The 22302-nt window shown below is 29.7% G+C and overlaps 1 protein-coding gene across 5 annotated transcripts in view; it reads left to right on the forward strand.

Moving 5' to 3' along the window:
* Window positions 1-22302, forward strand: part of pug (pug C-1-tetrahydrofolate synthase, cytoplasmic) — a 70627-nt gene that overhangs the window by 17745 nt on the left and 30580 nt on the right. For all 5 annotated transcript variants that reach the window (XM_075366486.1, XM_075366485.1, XM_075366488.1 and 2 more), the window contains exons 4-8: window positions 4846-4982; window positions 8688-8783; window positions 9588-9729; window positions 14817-14928; window positions 21108-21333. In XM_075366486.1, coding sequence (XP_075222601.1) covers window positions 4846-4982; window positions 8688-8783; window positions 9588-9729; window positions 14817-14928; window positions 21108-21333 — 713 coding nt within the window. The remainder of the gene's footprint in view (window positions 1-4845; window positions 4983-8687; window positions 8784-9587; window positions 9730-14816; window positions 14929-21107; window positions 21334-22302) is intronic.

Consider the following 22302-nt stretch of genomic DNA (forward strand, 5'->3'; position numbering starts at 1 on the left):
GTCTTTATCACAGAAAGTTTGGAGGTAGCCAGTACTTTAATCAAAGTTTCGTGTGAGAAGAAAAGGTCTGTAGATTTGCTAATAGATTCTGTAACAACTCAAAAGAAATTGGAGAACATGAAAAACTTAATCCTATTATTGATAATATTTTGTTTTGCTGGAAACAATGTGTCGTTCTGTGAGGCCACAGGGATTTGGGACGAATAGAGGTTGAGGTCAACCAGGAACCAGAAGAAAATGATGTCAATTTCAGGGCACTTCTTCACTTTCAAAGTAAGACTGATACTGTATTAAAAAAATATGTTGACGTGTACTGTTGGAAATGTGCTGTACACTAGTCCTAGAATACAGAATGAAAAAATTGAAGTGTGCAACGACCTGATTGTTCAAAATCTAATGAAAGAACTTAATGCCTCCAATTGCTTCACCATTCTCGCCAATGAGACGTCAGACATATCAGGCTTAGAACAATTATCACTGTGTGTTAGGTTATGTTGATAGAGAAAATTTCACTGTGAAGGAAAACTTTCTACAATTCATACCATTAAATGATGTCACCAAAACAGGAATTGCAATGGCGATATTGGACAAGTTGTGTTCATTAAATGTAAATATAAATAAGATTTGTGGTCAAGAGTATGATGGAGCTATGTCCATGTCGGGAAAAGTAAACGGAGTCCAAGCACATGTAAAGGAAATAATCCCTTTAGCTTTTTATGTCCACTGCTCAGCACACTTAGCTGTATCCGGTGCTTGTTAAGTAATTGACATTAGAAATTGTATGGGTACAATATCAAGTCTATACGAATTTCTTAATACCTCTAAAAGGCAACATGTTTTAAAATTGGCCATAAGTGAAATGGAAACTACAACTTCACGCCGTGAAAAACTTGTACAACTTGGCACAACATATTGGTTGTAAAAGTATAATCTGTGGCTGTGGTGGTGGAATTGTATGACCCTATTATTGCAACCTTTCAAAGCATATCAGAATGGAATGACTAAGACGTGTCCTCACAAGCAAATTCGCTTTTATGTGCTTTGACTGACTGTCAATTTTTGATATCGCTGTTTTATATTCTGACTGTTTTCTTTGTCTCCCATTGTGTAAATAACTACAGAATTCAACTATTGATTTCGTGGAAGCAGTAAACCTTCCTGAAGATATTAACAGTGAAATGAAATGTATATGCAAAAATATTGAAGAATTTTCTAAAATTTTCATTTGTGCTTCTAAAGTTTTGAATAGAGTAGGGTCCTCCATTTAAATCCCTCGCATGGCAGCGCGAGTGAAAAACTGTGTAAACTTGGACTTATCATCAGTGACGCCAGAACTTTACTTCCGTGTCTCTACTTTTTTTCATTTCTGGATACCTTCATGTTCCAAATAGATTAGTGTTTCTTGAAACACAAGGAAATATTGAAAGGCTTTCAGTGCCTTTTACCTATGAACCCAGACCTTCTACCCCTACTGTCTCAAGTTTATGCTTTCACTTCGCTCACAGAATTCTACGTCAGTAACATAAGAAGTAGTTGCCATGAAGACCTGAATAATGAATTAAAATTATGGTACAGAAAAATTGCATGTCTTGAGAAGGGAGACCAACCAAAAACAGCCATAGATGGGTTAACTATGTGCAATCCCAACATAATGCCAAATATATTCACTGTGCTAGAAATACTAGCTGCACTCCCAGGGTTGTCTAAAAACATATTTGCCTAATTCTACTGGAAATACAGGTTCAAATGGATTGGCACTTCTCAACATACATAGAAACTACACTCCAACTGCAGAATATGTGTTAAATGAACTAATGAAAAAAAAGAAACATCATTTGGACATTTTATTGTGAATGCTGAAATTTCCGAATGTAGTAACATAATATACCATAGGCTACGTACATTATAAATACTTTATTAATTTAACTATTAGTACTCGCTTTAAAAAATTATTTTTCAAAACAATAATACATTGTAGTAGAGTACTGATTTGAAAGTTTGAGACAACTGCATTTAATTCTTTATTCAAATTCCTTCATAGAATTTGGATTCATCAGTGTCAGTTTCAGTCTTCAACTTCAGCGATTTCCATATTGACACGTGTTTAATTAAATTTATTTCATTATATTTGATTGCTTCCATGGATTTTATATGTTATGTAAAGTGTATTAACTATCATGTACAAATAACCATTGACCAAAATATGTGATTATTGTTTAGTCAAGTGTAATAATGGCATGTGGCACTGGCACAAGCATTCTTATTATACAAAATGAAATAGATATTAGAAGTTGTTAAAAAAAATTGTAGCCTAAGGCTGTGAAAAAAAATACATTACAGAAGGTTTTATTAGGGTACTTATAAATGTGTTATATTTGAACATTGTAAAATAAATATATTGTAACCTGATATAATAATAATTATAATAATAAAATAACGCACAAAATTTAAAATACCAATATCAATTGTAAACAATTTTAATAATGACTCCCCTTAACAAAATTCTGTGTACACCATTGCTACCAAGGAGCCTGCTGGTAATTTGGTTACCAAATTTTTGGCATGGCACTATATATAGTATTTTATGAAATAAAGGCTATAGTAAAATGTTAACATTCTTTTGTCAACTTTTTCTTTTACTTCAGAAGTGCATAATCTAAATATCCAAACTAATTGTGGCAGTTCCAATAATTCTGTTAAAATGAATAACAAAATTGTAATTTTTTACTAGCTTTATTTGATGTTTGATAATGGAACTAAAACAGACATGGTCAGCTCTAAAAATCCTAAGGTATAAACAATGTGTCAAGTATAAATAAATTTCATAAAAACACAGATTGTATGTGATTTGTCACATACAATCCAATTACAATCCACATACAATTACTTGGGGCATGCGGTCCCAAGTAATAAATTATGTTAAGGCTGAAAATATCTTAGAATGACTGAGAGTTAACTGCTGGATTGATAATTAGTAAATGTTGATTGCTAATTAATTAACACTGGTTATTTTTTAAATATTCCCAACGCAATGTTATCTTGTAATATGAGTATGTATCTGCTTTAAGCCAGAATTTACAGTTGTTATTATTGTACTTATACTTTTGTGATGCCTTCTTGTAGTCCTATATAATCATTCAAAACATTTAAAATTATTAATCAGAATTTTTAAACAAGTTATAGAATAGTTTTGTAAGAATCATTTTAAAAGTTATTGAAATTTAATAATTAATGATGTGATATTATTATTATTTATGTGATATTATTAATTAATGTGTGTATTATTATATTCTCTCATCTACGATTAAAAAAACATTCTGTTATAATAATTTGTAATGAAGAATGTATGTGTGGTTTAACATGTTGTTTGCCAACTACTACGAATGTAGTGACTCGGTTGCATTCAGGAGCACTGCCCGCTCTGATTGGAGTACTGGTGGCACTTGTATTACTGTATTGTGAGTGTGTCATATTTAAAAGGGCTGTTTTGCTTTGCGACGCCACTAAAAAGTAGTGGTTTGGTACATATAGTCTGTTAAATTGTGTAATTTAATATTTCTTTTCATATTATTAATAAATGATACAATCCAGATTATATTGGTGTAGTTATTCCTTCTGCTTTCCATGTACACTCAGATTGGAGTTTTCAGCGTCAAGAAGAAAATATTGATGTTGGATGCCGATCACTCTTGGAGTTCATTTTCTAATAAATTATTAAAATAAAGTAAATTCACATTATAATATTATTACACTAAAAAAAAAGCCACTCAAAAAATAAACCAAAAATTAAAATACCGACCACAGTAAATCTTTTTAATATTTAATTGGCAGCCAATGTGTTAGTAATGTAGTTTTGATTAAAATTTTAACATAAATAAAGATGTGATTACTTGTTTTGTTGAATGATGCATGCTTAGTTAGAAATGATAGGTACCTCTGTGCAGAGCCAGCTTTAGCATTTTTGCTGTTGTAGGCAAAGCTAAAACCTGCAGCTCCCAGGCTTCAAAAATACTTTAAAATTAAAAAAAAAAATAGATTTATAAAAGAACCAATGTTAGCCAGAAAAATGACATATGATTGAATTAAGACAATAATATTAATACAGATTATGGAAAATTGTTTTATTGAAAAACAAAATTTACGTTTTTAATGAGCTAACGACAATGAGTTTACAAATTAATACTAGGACCTACTATTTTTAGAGATAATCTAAATATACTTTAACAATAAACAAAATTAACACAATAATAATAATAATGTTATTGTATTGTACTAATAAATAGTAAATAATTATTTTCTAGATTCAAGTACTCAAAATATATTTTTGTGGGTTGTGTTAATTTTTTTGTGTTCAGGCAGTTTTGTTGCTCCTAAATTTTTTTGCCATAGGCAGTCTCCTACCGCCTAGGACCAGCCCTGCTCCATGCCATTAAACTGAGTACTTAAACATTGCATTAACCCTATGAGTACTGTAACCTTACCTGTACTATATAGTTGTATCATAAGGTAGGAAATTATTGTAGTTATAGCTTCCATTTCGTTATGTTTATTGCTGATGTTGAGGTTATATGATAAGCTTTTAATCTGATATGTGCTTCTAGTATCTTTTAAAACTTTTAACTTTTTAAACTTTCAAGTAAAATTTTCATTAGCTTTGTAAAAAGCTAATGAAATGTTAGTAATCAGTATTTTCAAAGGAGTTCAATTTTCTGATTTTAATTATATCTAGTTTAGTTGTTATTCTTAATGTGTTGGTGGTGCTTTTTGTTTTTATGAACAACTATCATCAGTATGTAACATATCATTAACGAATAATGTATGTATTGTGAAATTTTATTTTTTTAGTTGTTGTCAAAACTGAATAAACTAAATAATGACCCAAATATACATGGTATAATTGTTCAGATGCCATTAGATACTGATAATCGTATTGATTCACATCTTATTACTGATGCTGTTTCACCTGAAAAGGATATAGATGGGTAAGTTGTTTTCTGGATTCTAAAGTTAGGTATTTTACTTATTTTATTAGGTTTCTGCATATACAGAGTGGGTGGGAAGTTCCATTACACTGTAGTAAATCCAGCTTAATTGGGCTCTACTGTTGTCATTTCTCACCACTGATATTGCTCAATGCTGCTGGAAAAGGTGGGGTAGATAAGCCTTGGTGGGTATCATCTGGTGTTTACATTCTTGGTGGGATGACCTTAATTGTAATAGAGTATGGAACAGTGGCAGGTTTGAGTGCAATCACTGTCAAAGAGCACTTGTTAGCTTGTTTGTGGGTCCATAAACATTTATACACTGATAAAACGGAGAACATTATGAATGACTTCTTTGTACATTTTGGGAAATTGTCTCCATCATGGCAAATGTTACTGACATGGAAGAAGAAGGCTTTTGCAACAGGAAGTGTTTGTGATGTGCCATGCAGTGAGAGGCTGAGCACTCGAGCTCAGTGAATAGATTGACAATGACCTTGATCGATGTGTGTTTACATGTCAGTTATTGGTTGAACATTTCCAAGAGCAAATGATAAAAAGATTGTTATGTTCTCAGATGTGTGTGTGTGTGTGATTTATTGAAGCTCTCGTAACTGAAATGTTTTTTCTGGGTGATAGACAATTATCACTCTTTTAAGGAAATCAAACACCTTCCACCTCATGTTATAATTTGGGCTGGGATAACCGCTGAAAATCTCCTTGGTCCTTATTTTTTCAGTTGTGCAGTTAATCAACACAGTTATCTGAGAATGATTGACGAGTGGTTGCTTCCAGAAATAATGGCCAAAGGAATCGCTGATATCATTGTGCTTTAGCAAGATGGTGCTCCAGCGTATTTTGCTTTGAATGACCACAGAAGTCTCAATGAAATTTTTCTGGATTGCTGGATCTGATGTGGGTTAGAATTGTTACCAGCTCCATTGCCTTGGTCAACAAGAAGCCCTCACCTTACCACACCTGAAAATGCACTCTTAAGGCTTTGTAGAAGAAGAGATTCGAAAACGCATATACGTTAAAAACAAGCAGCTCCAAGATGCTGTTTGGTTAGCTTCTGAAATGATCACCCTTGATTTGCTGTTGCGGATGAACAACTGAACATGGAGGTTCATACAGCTGTACTTTGAACATTATGGAACCTACACAGACGTTTTAGATCTGTAGAAGGTAAGCTGCACCTATCCTAATAATTTCATAACTAGTGTAAAGGACTTCCTCCCCATCCTGTGGTAAGCTTGATATTTATGTGGTTATGTAACCAGTTTGTGATAAACCAGAATGTGTATTCGCAGTCTGTATTTTAAGAGTCATTGATTTAATCTTTCTTTTTACATCAAGAATTTTTCTTTACTTATGGCATTGTGTATCAATGACGATTATTTCATCTGAAGAAATTATATATGTATATAAAATGCAATTACATGTATGGCTTGTAATACAATAATTTGTTATTATAATTACTAAATGTAATAAATGATTTAACATTTTTTAATAGTTTGTGGTATCATTTTGAATACTATATATATTTTTAACAACTTAAGTAAAAACTCCCAAAATAGTTTTGCTGAATTGGTTTAAGCACATTTCACAGGTGAATAATATTTGAAAAATTATATTTCTTTTAATCCAAATTATAGTCTGTCAGAATGAGTATTTGTGTTTGGTGTGTTGGTTTATTATTATTATTTTTTAATGTTTTTGACATTAAAATTTTCAAATTTATTATTTGCATTGTCTATAACATAACCTGATCAAGAGAATTTTGCTGTTTGAAATTATTTGTACGATTCACTTAGTTTTCTTTTACTATATGATCTGTATTCTTTTATGCAATCTTTTTTTTTGTTGTAATGTTACAGCAGTAATTTTTTTTATCTTTCTAGTTTTTTCAAATATTTATGTATTAGAATTGTACAAATTCAAAAAAATTGTACTCTTTTAATACAAATAAAGAGTTAAAAGATGAATTGATAAATCCAGTGACTTTTGCCAGATCATTGACATTTAGAACATTTTCAAAATTTAATTTTTTTCATGTAATTTTCACATTTTTATTTTTTAGTTAATATTGTGTCATACGTAAGGTTTTTTTTTACTGAAGTTTGAAAAACTAAAGATTCAGAACTTTGAATCTAATCAATTTTTAAAAGAATAATAAGTGAGTTCAACTTTATTTTGCTATGTTTGTGTTCTTGTACTGGAGGACAAACTGAAGTGTATATTCAGAGAGTTTATGAACTACTGCTGTGTACAGTCACATTCCAGTGGTACTAGTAAAGTAATTGTGATTTTTGGCTTGAGATGAGATTGCTGTTGACAACATTATTTTCTTTATGTTTGGACGCAGACACACATTATAGTGTTATATAACATTACATTATTTTTTAAGCTTTGTTTATATTAATTTCATATTAGTGTATTAATTGATGTCATTTTAATTTCAGTGATTAATAATAAAACATTAGTTTTTCTTCTGCAAAATTACAGCTTTTTTTGTATAAATAATGAATATCTGTGATATCTGGTAAAACAATCTCCTGGGTGTATGCAAGAAATGCAGAGAAACTTAGTTGAGCTGCAAATATATTTGATTTGCAGACCTTGCAGTCTCTAGAGGGTCTTTCCTTCTTCTTTGTAGCTGGGATATGGATAAGTTTATGTTTTTTCATCTGTCCCTCTACTCTGTGCACAGGATCAATCTTGGGGGCTCTTACTGGCAAGCTGGGATGATGACTAGGTCCAGGAGAACTTGGATCTGTAGCATTATCTTCTGTAGGTGTTTTAGCATTTGTAGGTTTTAAGCATTTCCTTTATAATTTGTTGCATGTAATTCAAAATTTTTGAATTGGGGTTCTGAGGCTTATACAGAGCATGTGAATTGCAAACAGCAGCCAAGAGGAAATACATGAATACTTTCTTTGTTCATTTATCAGTTTTTCCCCTTACTACGATTATACTTCGCAGAGGATGCCATTTTCATAGCTTGTAAATAACAGATAAAAGTTTGATTATAATATCAAGAAAAAATTAAACTATTGAACGATTATCAAAAAAAAAACGCATAAATTGATAAGTTAAACCTTTATGTATCGATAGCCAAAGCTTCACATATGTTGACTGCCAACAGTAGTAAGCAAAAACGTTTATATGAAGCAGTGTCCTAAAAGTCTTAACGACGTGTTTGGCGTTGGTGACCCGGAAAAAATGAAATTTCGATCAGCGTGTTTGGCGGTGAATGTGTTAATAAAGTCCTTTGTATAATAAATAACTAAATAACAATATTTTAAAATTTATATAGTAGAATTTTTTACACTTGACATCTTTCAGTTGATTTGTCGTCAGCTGTTCAAAGTTTTTTTGATTTGGTGATATTTAAAAACAGGCATTTCAGTTGTGTTTATTTTATTAACATATAGTATGTAATACAATGTAAGGAGTTTTTAAAGTTTAAAAAAATAGTGTTATGAACAGTTTTTCTTACAGAAAAGAAATTGTTTTGAAAGTGTTCAGATGGTATACATTCATCTACAAACGTTCTTTTAGAAAACTTATTGTTAGGTTTTTCTATCATTCTCCATATTGCAGCATTTATATTTCAGGTTACCTTATTTATATATATTTTTTGTTTTATTTATGTATGTATGTATGTATGTGTAGTATTACATAGACTTTGTTAAATATTTTCAGATTAAATACATTGAATGAAGGTAGAATTGCTGTTGGTGATCTTGTTGGAGGGTTCATGCCATGTACTCCACACGGTGTGATTGAATTAATTAAAAGGTACAATGCTTTGCGTTTATAAAAAAATCAACAGTTCTGTTTTTTATTTTTTTATTAATTGTTTATTTTATAACTTGTAAATTGTTTTATTAATAACTAAAAGTTTATAAATTTAAAAGTTGAAAAGTTAAAAGTAATAAACATGACGTTTATAACATCAAAGCTTAAGATAATTACACAAATCTGTTTTATATTACAGTAAAAATTGAATAAATGTATTAATTTTATGATTAAGATTGACATATTTAGGGTATTTAGAGTTGAGTGGTGTTAATTAAACATTTAAAATTTTTTAATTAATTATTGATGTATCATGAGAATTATAATTTACTAGATAATATAAATTATTTGATATGTTAATTTTTTTTTTGTTAATTTTGTTACAAACGTTTATTTTCAACCACCACTTCCAGTTAGAACAAGTAAAAAATAAATATTTTATAGAATTTTTATATTTTTATGATGATCTTAGTTTAATGTAATAAAAAGCTACTATCATTATTGGGAATCAAACCCAGGACCATTTTAATGAAAAACCAGGATACTGAACATAAAAACTGGTCAACGAGAATATGGACTTGATTCCTGGATATGTTTGAATACTTGTATCAATTTGTAACTGTAAACTAGTTTACTGGTTCTAACTTTCTCTTTTGTGTTTAGTTAACTGTATTAAAATTTGATAATGAGGACTTTCATTTTTGCTATATCTTTACTTTCATACTAATAGTACTTAGTTTTACCTCTTATATCATGTAATGTGTGGAAGCATAATAATAGTAAATTTTTGTTATTTATTAACAGAAGTGGAGTTGATATTGCTGGTAGTGATGCCGTTGTTCTTGGACGAAGTAAAATAGTTGGTACACCTATATCTGAACTTCTAAAATGGCATAATGCTACTGTGACTGTTTGTCATTCTAGAACTAAAAATATTGAAAAACATGTAAGTAAATAAGTGATATAGAATTAACTATGAAAAATTATTTTTACATAATATTTTTAATTTTATTGGGATTGCATGCTTTGGTTGAAAGAAGCATTTTGAAAAACTTAAGTTATACATTTCTTTTTTGTGATAATATTTGTATGATTTCCCATCATACAGATCATCATATTTATACATATTTTACTATGGACAATGCTTATTATCGTAAAAGCATCTTAATTAGGGACTGCTTTAAAGTTGTTCCTTTTTGATTGTTTCATTAATTATTTTTTTTAATGTCTGCCAAACTTAAGATATTTATTAATACATCAGTTGATAAAGTAAGATGTTTTAATTTAGGGATTGCAATTTCTTAAAAATACAATTAATACATTTCTCAGATTAAATTATATGTATTAGATAAATCTAATACAGTAAACTATAGTTTAATACATTAAAGTTATTCATTTTTTTTTTAGTTATTCAGTGATAGGTTTGATGGTATTTTCAGTTTTTCCTGTTCTATGCTAATCTGTTAACCTCAATGTATTTGTAGATACATTCTCAGTTATTTGTTTTATATATTCAAATTCTTATCTTCCTCCACAGTCTTTATATTCAGTATGTTCCTGCAAAACAAAATTAATTAAATTTGGATGTCTTACTACATTGTCCACCTAACTAGTTCATCTATATAAGATTTTGCCACAAAAATTTTGTTCTCTTTTAATTGTCTTTTGTTGTCTTCTAATTGTCTTTAAAAGACCATGTCATCACATTAAAAAAAATTCTGTTTTTTCTCAATGGTTTTTTTTTTACATAGATATTTACCAAAATAATTGTTTTAATTAATAATTTCATCATTAATCACTAAATTGTTATGTGCTGGCCCCGCAAGAAACAATTGTTGTTGAGGGTGAAACAAGGCACTATAATATTGCACTTCTTTTAAATTTAATTAATATACTGTAATAAAATAACCTCTTATTAGATAACTAGAAAGTGGAGTACCTGTTAACTTTTATTTACCAATCCTACAAATAAGGTTCACTGATTTTTTTTCACGAGACCTTTTTTTCATTGTTTCTCATTTTTATTCTAAAATATGAAGATTTTGTTGAAAACTGCTTTTCTAGTTCAGGGCCATTCTTAATTTTCACATAAGCAGTAATTTGTTCCATTCTTAATTATTCTAAACATTTTTTTTAGATATTCTATTATCCATACATTTAAATGCTTAACTTTTCTTCTATCTTACTAACTTTCTTCCGTGTCTGAAACTTTTCTGATTATTAGTAGATAACAACAGCTAATACTTAATAATATTCAAACTAGAAAAATAACTCATTCAACTACTAATGAATACACTTGAATGAAATAAAATAAGTGTTATGGAATAGTAGTTTGTGCTCTCTTTTGGTAAATATGAACTAATAACATACCTATTTTTATACATACCTTTTTTAACGTACCTATTTTTATTTATTTTTATAAATATGATTTTCTTCTATTGCATAGATATTAACAGTTTTTTTTTTGTTATGCGCTAATTTGGATATGTGGTTTTATATGAGAGGGATTTTACTTCAATTTGCTTATTTGTATTGTATGTGCCAATTTTCTTTGGTTGTAAAGATTGTAAAATGGCACATCAGTTTGCCAGTTCCAGCGGTGAACTGAGTGAAGGTATCGTTGGTAAGGCTGAATATTAACTGCATTATAAAAAAATGGCATGCTGAAAAACATCAGCATAATGATATGGTGAAGAAGGCAAAGGTTCACTTCTTTACAAGTCATTTTCAACCATCAGAGTATAGTACATTCATACATATGTTTTAGACTGGAAGTTAATATATTGTGTTTTAATTAGCAGTACAATATTAGAATTATAGTAACTGTACATATGATGTTATAAAAAAAAATTTGCTGAAGAAACTGGTTATGATTAAAATTTAAGTCATTTGTAAGTAGGTTAAACAGCAAGAAACAGGAAGTTTTGTTCAATGGCAGTGTAGTACGTACATTAATTATTCAATTGGACATGTTGCATATAATTTGTATGTTATAATTCTATCTTTTATCATTTGCTATTATATAAAGGGCTGTATAATTTTTTTGTGCTTATGAATGCAAATCATAAACATTTTACTATAAGTAGCATAAGTTTCCTATTTATACATATTATATATTTGCTGCATTTTGTATTTGGAAAAGTATCATGCTTCATTCACTTCTCATTGGCAGAGGTCTGTTATTACCCTTTTGACCATCAATGTCTGATTGATTGGATGTTACATGCTTGGGTCAAAAGTGCCAGCATCCGATTGATCAGACATTCACAATAAGTTTATAACGTTATAAATAATATATAAATGTTGTTATTACTCATGTCAGACTAATATTGAATCAGTTAAGTATATACAGTGATTTATTTTCAGTTAATAATATTAATTATGATTAATTAGCAGACCGTTATTCATTTGCTAATTTCTGTCATTGTCTCAGTTTGCTGTTAGCTGGCTACTACTGTGTTATCGTTTATCGTGTTACTGTATAACGTGTTATTATTTGACATAAAAAAACACTATTTGACATTTTGTTGAAGATGATAATTTTATTAGTGACAGTGGGTTGTATGATATACCATGCACTTCTTCAGAATCGAGTGAAAGTGAGACTGACGATACCGATTTGGATCCCACTTATGACCTAAGTAGTGCTAATGTAAGTTTTTTTCAGTAACCTTTCAACAAGCCGACCTGCAGATAGATCAGTGTTGTCGTCGTCTGAGGAGGATGACACACAGAATGCTACTTAACCTACTCACCACCGTGGCCATCCCTGCCTCCTTCATCACGTATCAAGTAGTGAGTTATAATCAGAATCACATGATAGTGATAGATGGGATGTTATAGTAGAGGACAATGACCCCAGGCAATCGCATTTGTTTGACTTCCATGAAGCTCCTGGAAATAAACATTGCCAATTGCGTAATTCTTCTATATCTTATGTTGACCTGTTTTCCCCAATGACCTTTTTAGACCTAATAGTGACTCACAAACAACTATGCAAAAAACTTTATTCAATGAAGTAAAGATATATTTGGCGTCCACAGCAGGAACCATGTTTGGAGACTGGTAAGCTTTGTTGAAATAAAAGCTTTCCTTGCTGTTATATTGAATGTGGGGCTGATTAAAAAGCCAACAATTGAAATGTATTGGTCCACAAAATCTTTGCAGTGTATTCCTTGGTTTAGCAAATTTTTTTCAAGAAACCATCTTGAGTCAGTTCTAAAATCTTTTCACATGGTAGACACTCAAAACTTCCCAAAGCCAAAACAACCCAGATATGATCCTTTTGTTCAATTCAGCCCTGTAATTGAGCATGCCAATAAAATTTTCAAATGATATTACACACCAAATGAGCAATTGTCATTGGATGAAAGTTTAGTAGGCACTAAAAGTCACACCCAACTCTTACAATGTATACCTAACAAGCATCACCATAAATGGAACATCAAGTTGTGGTTGCTTTGTGATAGACGAATTACTGTTTGTCGTTCTTTGTTACAAAGATGCTAGGGATAGAGATAGAAGCAGTTAAAAAAAGGGCTTAGTTTTCTGCCTTTAATGAAACTGCTAGAAATGGTTTTTTTTTTTTAACAAAGGTCTTCATGTGTTTCTTGACAACTTTTTTATGTCAGTTCCTAGGGGAACTGACATACTTTGAATACTTTGTATTCAAAACTTACACATGTAACAGGGACATTATGAAGCAATAGAAAAGGAATATCTCAGCACCCATGAAGCAAAAATTCAAAGTTGGAGAAAACAAGTATTGCCATAAAGGTTTTTTGCTCATGCTTGGCAGCCTGCAAAAAAGTCTCAAAAAAAAAAAGCAAGTACTTTTCTGTCAAAAAAGTTTTAGCTAATACTGAATGTAAGTCGAAGAAGAAGGGAAATAAAGTATATATAATAAGAAAGCCATCCATAATTCACCAGTATAACTCTTTTATAGGCGGAGTTGACTCATTTGATCAGATGCTATACTGCTGCTTAGACGAGTGCTGCACTTTGAAATGCTGGAAAAAAGTAACATTTCACATTATAGGAAGAATGACTGTAAGTCTATATATTTTGTATAAAGACAGTACAGATAAATCCTTATCACAACTAAAGTTTACAGTTTCATTGGTTGATCAGCTTATTGCTGAATGGCTTGGTGATCAAGTGCCACTTCAGATTCAGCGACCAGGCATCAGCGACGAACCTCTTGAAATTTTACCAGACACAAAAGAGTGAAATTGCTCCGTTTGTAGCAAGGTAGCACAAGTCAAGGTGGTAAAAGAAAAAACCAGGTACATTTGCAAAACATGTAATAAGGGTGTGCATCCTTTGTGCTTCGCTATGCATATTTGCTAAATTTTCTAAAACTGATAAATAATTTCTAGTTAATTTTATTATTTTTTACATGATTTCTTTTTTTTTTGTAAAACTTATAAGAATATTTCCCAGAGCAAATTATAATCATTTGTACTTACTTCAAAAGGATTTATTCATTTACTGCTCCAACTTTCGTCAAAGTTAAGAATTTACAAATTCTGATATTAGTGTGTAGATATGAAAATTTATAAAATTTTGTTATCTAATTAAATTATTCCTAGAATGCTCTAGGTTTTTTTTATGTAGTTTTAAAAACACCTTAGGAATAAATTAAAAATATTTCCCATGTATAAAATATTTTTTTTTACTACGTTTTTTTTTAGTTCAAACTACATTTTTAAAAATTTTATTGTTATTTTAAAAATATTTATAAAAAAATCAATAACAAATATTTATATTTATTTAGGTGTATATTTGCTCATTTAATTTTCTAAAAAACAAAAAAAAAAATTAGGTCAGATCATCAGATTAGGCCTTGGCAGTTTAGGGTGGAGAAGCCCTGTCATGCGCTGACGATCAAAGGGATATTAAACAATTCATTAAACCATTGTTTTACATCACTCAAAAAATTCCTATATGTAACTTTTTCTTTATAGTAAGTAATGCAGGACATTAATGTAGATTATTTTGTAATTCTTTATTTTTATATTAATTTCATTGCAGACAGCTAGAGCAGATATATTGGTTGTTGGAATTGGTCAGCCTGAGTTTGTTAAAGGAAGTTGGGTTAAACCTGGAGCAGTCGTAATTGATTGTGGAATTAATTCAATACCAGGTAGATCCTTTTTTCCAAAACAGAGCAAAATTTGCTATTTTGCTTCTGTCTGACATATTAGTTCACATAGTTAAATATATGATATAATATAAACTCATTACTAATATATTAAGTTTGTTAAACATTTTTATTATGGTACATCGTAGCTGCAGGATAAGTTAATAAATATTACAAAAATCTCACTTTATTGCTTCCTTATTCTTTCTTTTTATGTTGTGAGCAGCACACTTCTATCAGATGAGAATTCAATACTGTGTATAAAAAATAATTAAAATTTAAAGATTTATTTTAAAATACTACAGAAGAAAAAAATTGTTTTTTTTTCCATTATTTTACAGTTGATTTTTTCAACTTCTAACATTTTAAATAATGTGTTTGATTTTTTTCCTGATTATGTAGTTATGCTAACTGTTATATAGTTATAAAAGCATTCACAGAAAAAAATAAATAAAAAAGAAGAATATTCTATTCATTTCATTTCATTTGTTAATTGTCCTAAATTTTAAAGATTTTTTTGTTAGTTTTTAGATTTTAAGTCTTGTTTGTATAGTTTTATTTTTTATATTTAAACCTGGGTTTACTCCAAAAAAATCTGCTGATAATTGATTTTGGTTGTGCTAGATGCACTTTTCTTTGTGGTAGTTTCTCAATTATGTTTTCATAATAATTGTGACCAAGTAATAAAATTTTATTGCTATTCAATTAAGTATGAATTCAGGAAAGATATTGTATAAAAAAAATATTTTATGAGAAATTTTTGTTTATGACTTAAAGCTATTGTAGATCCCTGCAACATAATTGTGAGGTTTCAGTCAGCAGATTGAAACTTTTAATATATATTATACTTTACAGTAGTGGTTCTAAAGTGGGCAGTAGTTATTAATTTCATTGTGGGGTAAAAAGGTTTGTTCTCTGGTATTAATGTACGACTCTTATAATAATTACAGAATTTTTTTTTACTAAAATGAATATGTAATTATTAGACAATGATGTAATTTTTATCATATCTTAAGACTTGTGTTTGAATAGTGTAGATAATTCAAAGTAAATTAAAAACAGTAAAATGGAGCAATTGGGTCAGTTTGTTGAATGTTTAAGATTTGATTCATAATTAATTAATGTTTTGTGCTAGTTGGCTTTATAATTATTTAATTATTTTCACTGTTTCCTCTAGTATGTTTTAAATTTATTCTTTTCTATGAATTTTTAAGGGTATGTATGTTATTAAATTTTATATTTCTCTTACTTTTATATTATTCTTATTTTATTAAACTATCATTTGTGATTGTTTATTACACACTTGCTACTTCCACTATCACATGTGACAGCAATAATTTTAGTGCTATGTTGTGTTTGTTCTTTGTATATCGTTTTTTTTAAACTAATTCTTCATGTTGGTGTGAAAAATAGTTGTATTTAATTTTTGTACTCAGAATATTCCCAAGTTACATGAGAGTTATGTAAGTAGAGTAACAACTATACTAAAGTGTAATTCAAATATAAACTGTAATTTGTTTACATAACTTTACTTATAGTAGATAAAATTGAAAATAAATTACTTTATTTTTCTACATAGTTACTTTAACAGAAATACATACTCTCCACTAGATAGGTAGTTTTAGGATTCTCTTATTAAAAAAACAAGATGGCTGCCCCAAAAACCAGTTGCATAGTATGCCACATTTACTGTCCTTCGTTCATGTGGGAAATCAATTAGCAGCACATCCTTTGAATCCCAAAACACAGTTGCCAGAACTTTTCCAGCCAACAAGCATTTCTTGGCCTTGATCTATGCCCGCTTCTTACTTTTCCTCCCCCCTATACTTGCTCACTTGCTTTTCAGGGTGTAGTGGTGGACCCACACTTTGTTACAGGTTACAGTATGGGCCAAAAATGCCTCTCCTTCCTTGAAGCGATTCAGAAGCTGCTGACAGATGTCTTTTCATACATTTCTCTGTACATTACTGAAAAGATGTGGAATCCACCTTGCCGACATGGCTGTATCCAAGAATGCCTGACAATATTGTATGCACACTCCTAACACTCGCCCACTTCTGATTCAATTTCAGCAACGGTTATGCAGCAGTCGTCTTTCAATAGGTCACGAACAGTCTGAATGTTGTCATTATCGATGCTGGTTTGCATACAACGTTTGTGACTTTCATACTCCACTGTATCATGGTCACTTTGGAATGTTTTGGCCCAATCAAACACTTGATTTGTTGACAGGATAGCATCTCAGAACTGTGCTTGGAGTTGAAGTAAAATTTCAGAGGATTTGATATAATTCGTTGGTACCTCCTGCTCAGACATTTTGCTTCTGAAATGAGAAGATAACCTATGGGTGTGACAGGCTGGTTGCTCCTCTCTACACATATCCAATTTACTTCTACCTGCAGCGCCCCTCCACATCCACTGATCTTCCTCAGTCTGGATAGCAAATTTCCGGTTTATATTTAAATAATAACCCTTGCAATATAATTAATAGTATTTTAATATTTAAATTGATACTACTTTTTATAAATTATTATTAACAGAGTTTCTTTTATTATATTTCAATGTTATGCTTTTCTTGGTTTTTTTTAAAGATAATTTTGCAGTTAATTTATTTTAGTCAGGAAAAAATCATAGGAATAGAATTATGTTTTAATTATGTTTTATAATCTTCTTTAATCAACTGCAGACTAACCACCCAATTCTCTGATGAGAGCTGGTAATTACTGTTATGCAAATTTTAAGTAATACTTAATGTTAATCATATAATTATAATGGGAAATATTAGTAATGTTAGTAACATTTTTACTCTTAGAAAACAAACATTTTCTTATTAAAAACAGAGTAAGGTGTTAACATTATTATTCTAAAAAAAAATTAATTAGGAGTACAAACATGCATGAATTAGAATGCCATTTTTTGCCTGATAATTAAATTTGCCGCCAACTAGAAATGTTTTGGGAGAACCCAGGTAGGAAATGTAGCTCCTTAAACTCCGGTAGTAGTACTGCTTTCCTGGCATGGTTGATAATGGCAACCATTCCACTTCTCATAGTTTATTTCTGTAGAAGAAAGGACCATAGTTAAGGAAATTGAAAGATAAAGGGAAAGGACTGGTTGGTATTGTTAGTTTGCTATTCTCTAGATCGAGTGGAACTGGAATTCAGTTCTTGGTGTAATAAATTGGCATTTTTATAATATAATTTCATCCTCATTTTGTTGCTTATGTATTAGGCTTCTTTGAGTTTTGCAATATAAATAAATAAATAGCTTATTTAACTTCATATGTACATATATGTATTATATATTTTTCTGAAGTAAATTATTTTAAGAATCATATTTCTCTGTATTAGTGTACAAATTATATTTATTTGATCAACCTAAGTACAGAATAATAAAGTAGGATGACACTTACCTTATTTCATTATACATGCAAAAGTGCTTTTGCAAATTTCTCACATCAGTTGCATTTCATTTCTTTTATAAATCATTCACATCAAATTAATACTAATATTAAAATAAACTAAAAAATAAATAATTTAAATAAAATAAATATGTATATGGTCTAGCTAACCAATGCTACAATACAAAAGTTTTGTAACACGGTTAGCTAGACCTCATGCATATTTATTTTACTTAAACTATTTATTTTTTAGTTTATTTTTATTTTAATTTAGTAATTAACGTAATTTAGTATATTTTATATATATATAGCCTTGTTACTGACCTTTCAGAGAAAAGTATGGTATTAGTTTCGGTTGCATGGTGGAATCGAGGGTGAAAACCCAACCGTCTAGCTAGGAGGCTCTGCTCCCTGCACTCTCCACATGTTCTTATCCTCATGTTTGTGAGAATATTAAGTATTTTACAGAAATATTTTAAGAAAAGATAGTGTGCAGAGAATATTTTTCTGAATATTTTGGTGTTTTTATATTTAATAAAATAGGCTTAAGGAATGAGTAGATATAGAATTTAATAGTTTTTAATAGAAATATGGTTAATGCTAGCCATATGGATAACAGGGAATTGGCTTGGGGATGCTGTCTTCTTCATTAAGTCTTGTGTGAGGTTGTGTTTGTTGCTAGTCCAATTGCTGCTACTGGCGCAGAGTGGACCATGTGATGTGTTAGTTGAATGGGTGCCAGTGACTTTCTTCCGCTAAATAAAGAATCCTTTTTTTTATTGCAAAATATTAACTAATAATCCCTTTCTTTTATCAATAAAATTAAATAATAAGTAAATAAAAATACAAATATAAAACATAAATAAAAATAATCTATGCTTAGAAATTAAATTAAATAATCTGTAAATTAATTGACATTGGACTTCTATTGGGAGAGAGCCACTGTGTGCAGCTGCCTGGTGCACCACTATTGGCCCGCTCTGCACCAATAGCAACTAAAATAAAAATGTGAGGACATATGACAAACAAAGAAACAAACAAACCAACCCACACGTTGTCCTTTTTTATGAGAAAGATTATTTTTTTTAACTGAAGTTTTCATTTAATGATTTTTTTGTTTGTTTATTTTATTATATAAACATTAAGTTTGTTTTAATATTATTTATTTAGAATTCGGTAGTAACTTATTTAAAACGAGCTACATTGACAATAATGTACTGAATAAATAGCACATCAAATAGAAATTTATCAGAACAAGATTAAAAAACTTGTGGCAGTTATCATTGAAATTAAACTACCACATTGTCTACTACCAAAACTTATCTTTATTCCCATTACTAATGGAATGGGAATTTCAAATGTTCTTATTTTCTCTTACAACATAGATGTAGCATTTACTTTCAAATAAATCTAATTATGTGTTGTACTGTTATTTATACTAGTTGGTGATATTTCACATTTTGCGTAACTATCTTACTTGAATCTCTTCAAATGATATAGTAAGTTAGTTAGTAGTAAGATAGTTTAAACTGTTTGAAATCTTTTTGTTTATTTCCTTTTTTCTTTATCACTAAAATTTTTATGGCTGTGAAATTATATTCATTATTATAATGCAGAATGTAAGTAACAGCTGCACACTACACAAAGCAACACAACAGTTCAGTAACAGAACTTTTCAACATAAATATTTAAATAGGCTAAAAATATGTGTTGTAAAACCAACCATCTCGGGCAATTTAAGAAAACTTAGTTTGCCACTGAAATAATGCATTCTTCTTAAGATAAAGATCCTAAATTACAAATGCTGTATGCTTAAAGCAGTATGTTGATGCAGGAGGATTCAGTCACTGATCAGAATCAGGAGTCTCTGATCATTCAGTTAGTAATCAAGGGTGTTAATAAAAACATACGTTGAAGGGATACATCAATAGACAACAATAAATACCTCCTTTCTTTGCCTCCACTTTGTCAAGTCTTTTTTTTTACAAATTGAAGAAATCATTTTCTGTCATTATAGTGTGTAGTTTTCAATTTAGGGGGGGGGGTGCTACTGCATTGTTTTAACATAAAGACTAAAGAAATAGAAACTGTTTGCTTGGGAATAAATTATAAAAAAAACAGATTATGTATTTTGTTTAATATTAATAGAGGGCACACTAGAATTCTTTTCTATATTGTTTAATGTTAGTGATCCACAAGAACTGGTTTTGTAGCTTTTGCCAAAGTTAGTTGTTTTATAATTTTAGTGTAAAACTTTTGTATTACCTTTTGATCTTATGTGTGTAAGAACTGTAAATACAAACCATATCTGTTTTCCTTTTGTTTAGAATAACATTTGACTGTTTTTATTAAGATTTTTCTAGCTGCTTTTAGGATTAAGAGAAATATTCTGAAGTTTGTTTTTTTTAATGAAAATACCATCAGCCCTTGTAGCAGAATGGTATATCTCAGTCTAACTTGAAGGTTATTGATTCAAATCATGATCAGGCTTGACATTTAACCATATCGTGTACCCATGCACAAACTTCAAGTTTTGCAGTGAATAATTCACCCAAAGAATTTTTATCTACTTTGATGGTATAAGATAGAACAAGTTTATTAAATTATAATTTAGTTTCTGTCCAAAGGTTTGGCCAATGTTATTTTATTGGTATTTAGCCACCTATATTTCATGAACTATTGTCCGAGTTGTTCCAAGAGTAATTTAGCCATATTTTTAATTAGGAAAATATTGTTTATTTTTATTGTTAAGTTTAAAAATAATTAATTTGATTTTGTTAAGATGCAACAAAGAAGAGTGGTCAGCGATTAGTGGGAGATGTTGCATTTAATGAAGCAAAGAACATTGCATCATATATAACACCAGTACCTGGAGGAGTTGGCCCAATGACTGTTGCTATGCTTATGAAAAATACTGTAATATCTGCCAAGCGTGCTGCTTCACGTTTGAAGATTTCATCATGGAATTTGACTCCATTACCTCTTAATCCAACAGAGCCAGTGCCGAGGTGACTTTTTTATTTATAAATTGTTTAATTTGTGCATGGTGTTTTTTCTTTGAAAGAAATAATTACTGCTTTTTATCGGTATGTATACTAACAAGAAGTAACCTTTTTCTTAATGTTGGACTTACCATTATTATTATTAATTTAATTGTAAAGGACTTGGGTTATATGCAGTGATTTAAAAATTATAAATATAAGCAAAATATAAAGTTGTATGGTGTTTTTTTAAAATTATAATATTTTCTGTACATTGTAATTTGCTTATTAAATTTTTTGAAAATAAATATTTTGTGTGAATAAAATATTACTATGACCAAATTAATATTTATCAATTTCTGTAATGCTGTTCTGATAAAATTATTGTATCATGTTTACTTGAGTTTTTCTTAGTTACTTTCAGCTGCATCAACTGAATAAAAAGTACATGTTCTATTTCTGTCAGTTGCCTGATTAAGAATTAAAATATATTTACATCAGCTTTTAAACCCTATAATAGCATGGTTTTATAAAAGAACAAGCTTACATTTCATTATGTGTTTGCAGCATTTCTTCAAGGTTGTGAACCTTTTTTCTTTTTCTGTTTAGCATCTGTAACTACCGTAAGGTATTACTTAAGAGGATGAATATGGTTGATGTATGAATGCAAATGAAGTATAGTCTTGCACAGTGTCAGGTCGAACGTTCCTGAGATGTGTGGTTAATTGAAACCCAACCACTAAAGAACACCGGTATCCATGATTTAGTATTCAAATCTGTAGTAGTGAGCCTAATAAGAAACAAAAATTAAAAATTGAAATTTATTAAATTTTTAATTAAGATTTAATTAAAAATTTTAAATATTTAACATGAAAACTATATTATAGTATAGCATGGACAGATTAAAAGAAAGTGATGGAACTTCATAACTAATACATGTGTATGATGAATAATTTCCATGTCATAAATTCAGCCTTGTAGACAATTTTTACAATA

The sequence above is a fragment of the Lycorma delicatula genome, chromosome 5, assembly GCF_047948215.1.
Source record: "Lycorma delicatula isolate Av1 chromosome 5, ASM4794821v1, whole genome shotgun sequence".
NCBI classification, from domain to species: Eukaryota; Metazoa; Arthropoda; class Insecta; order Hemiptera; family Fulgoridae; genus Lycorma; species Lycorma delicatula.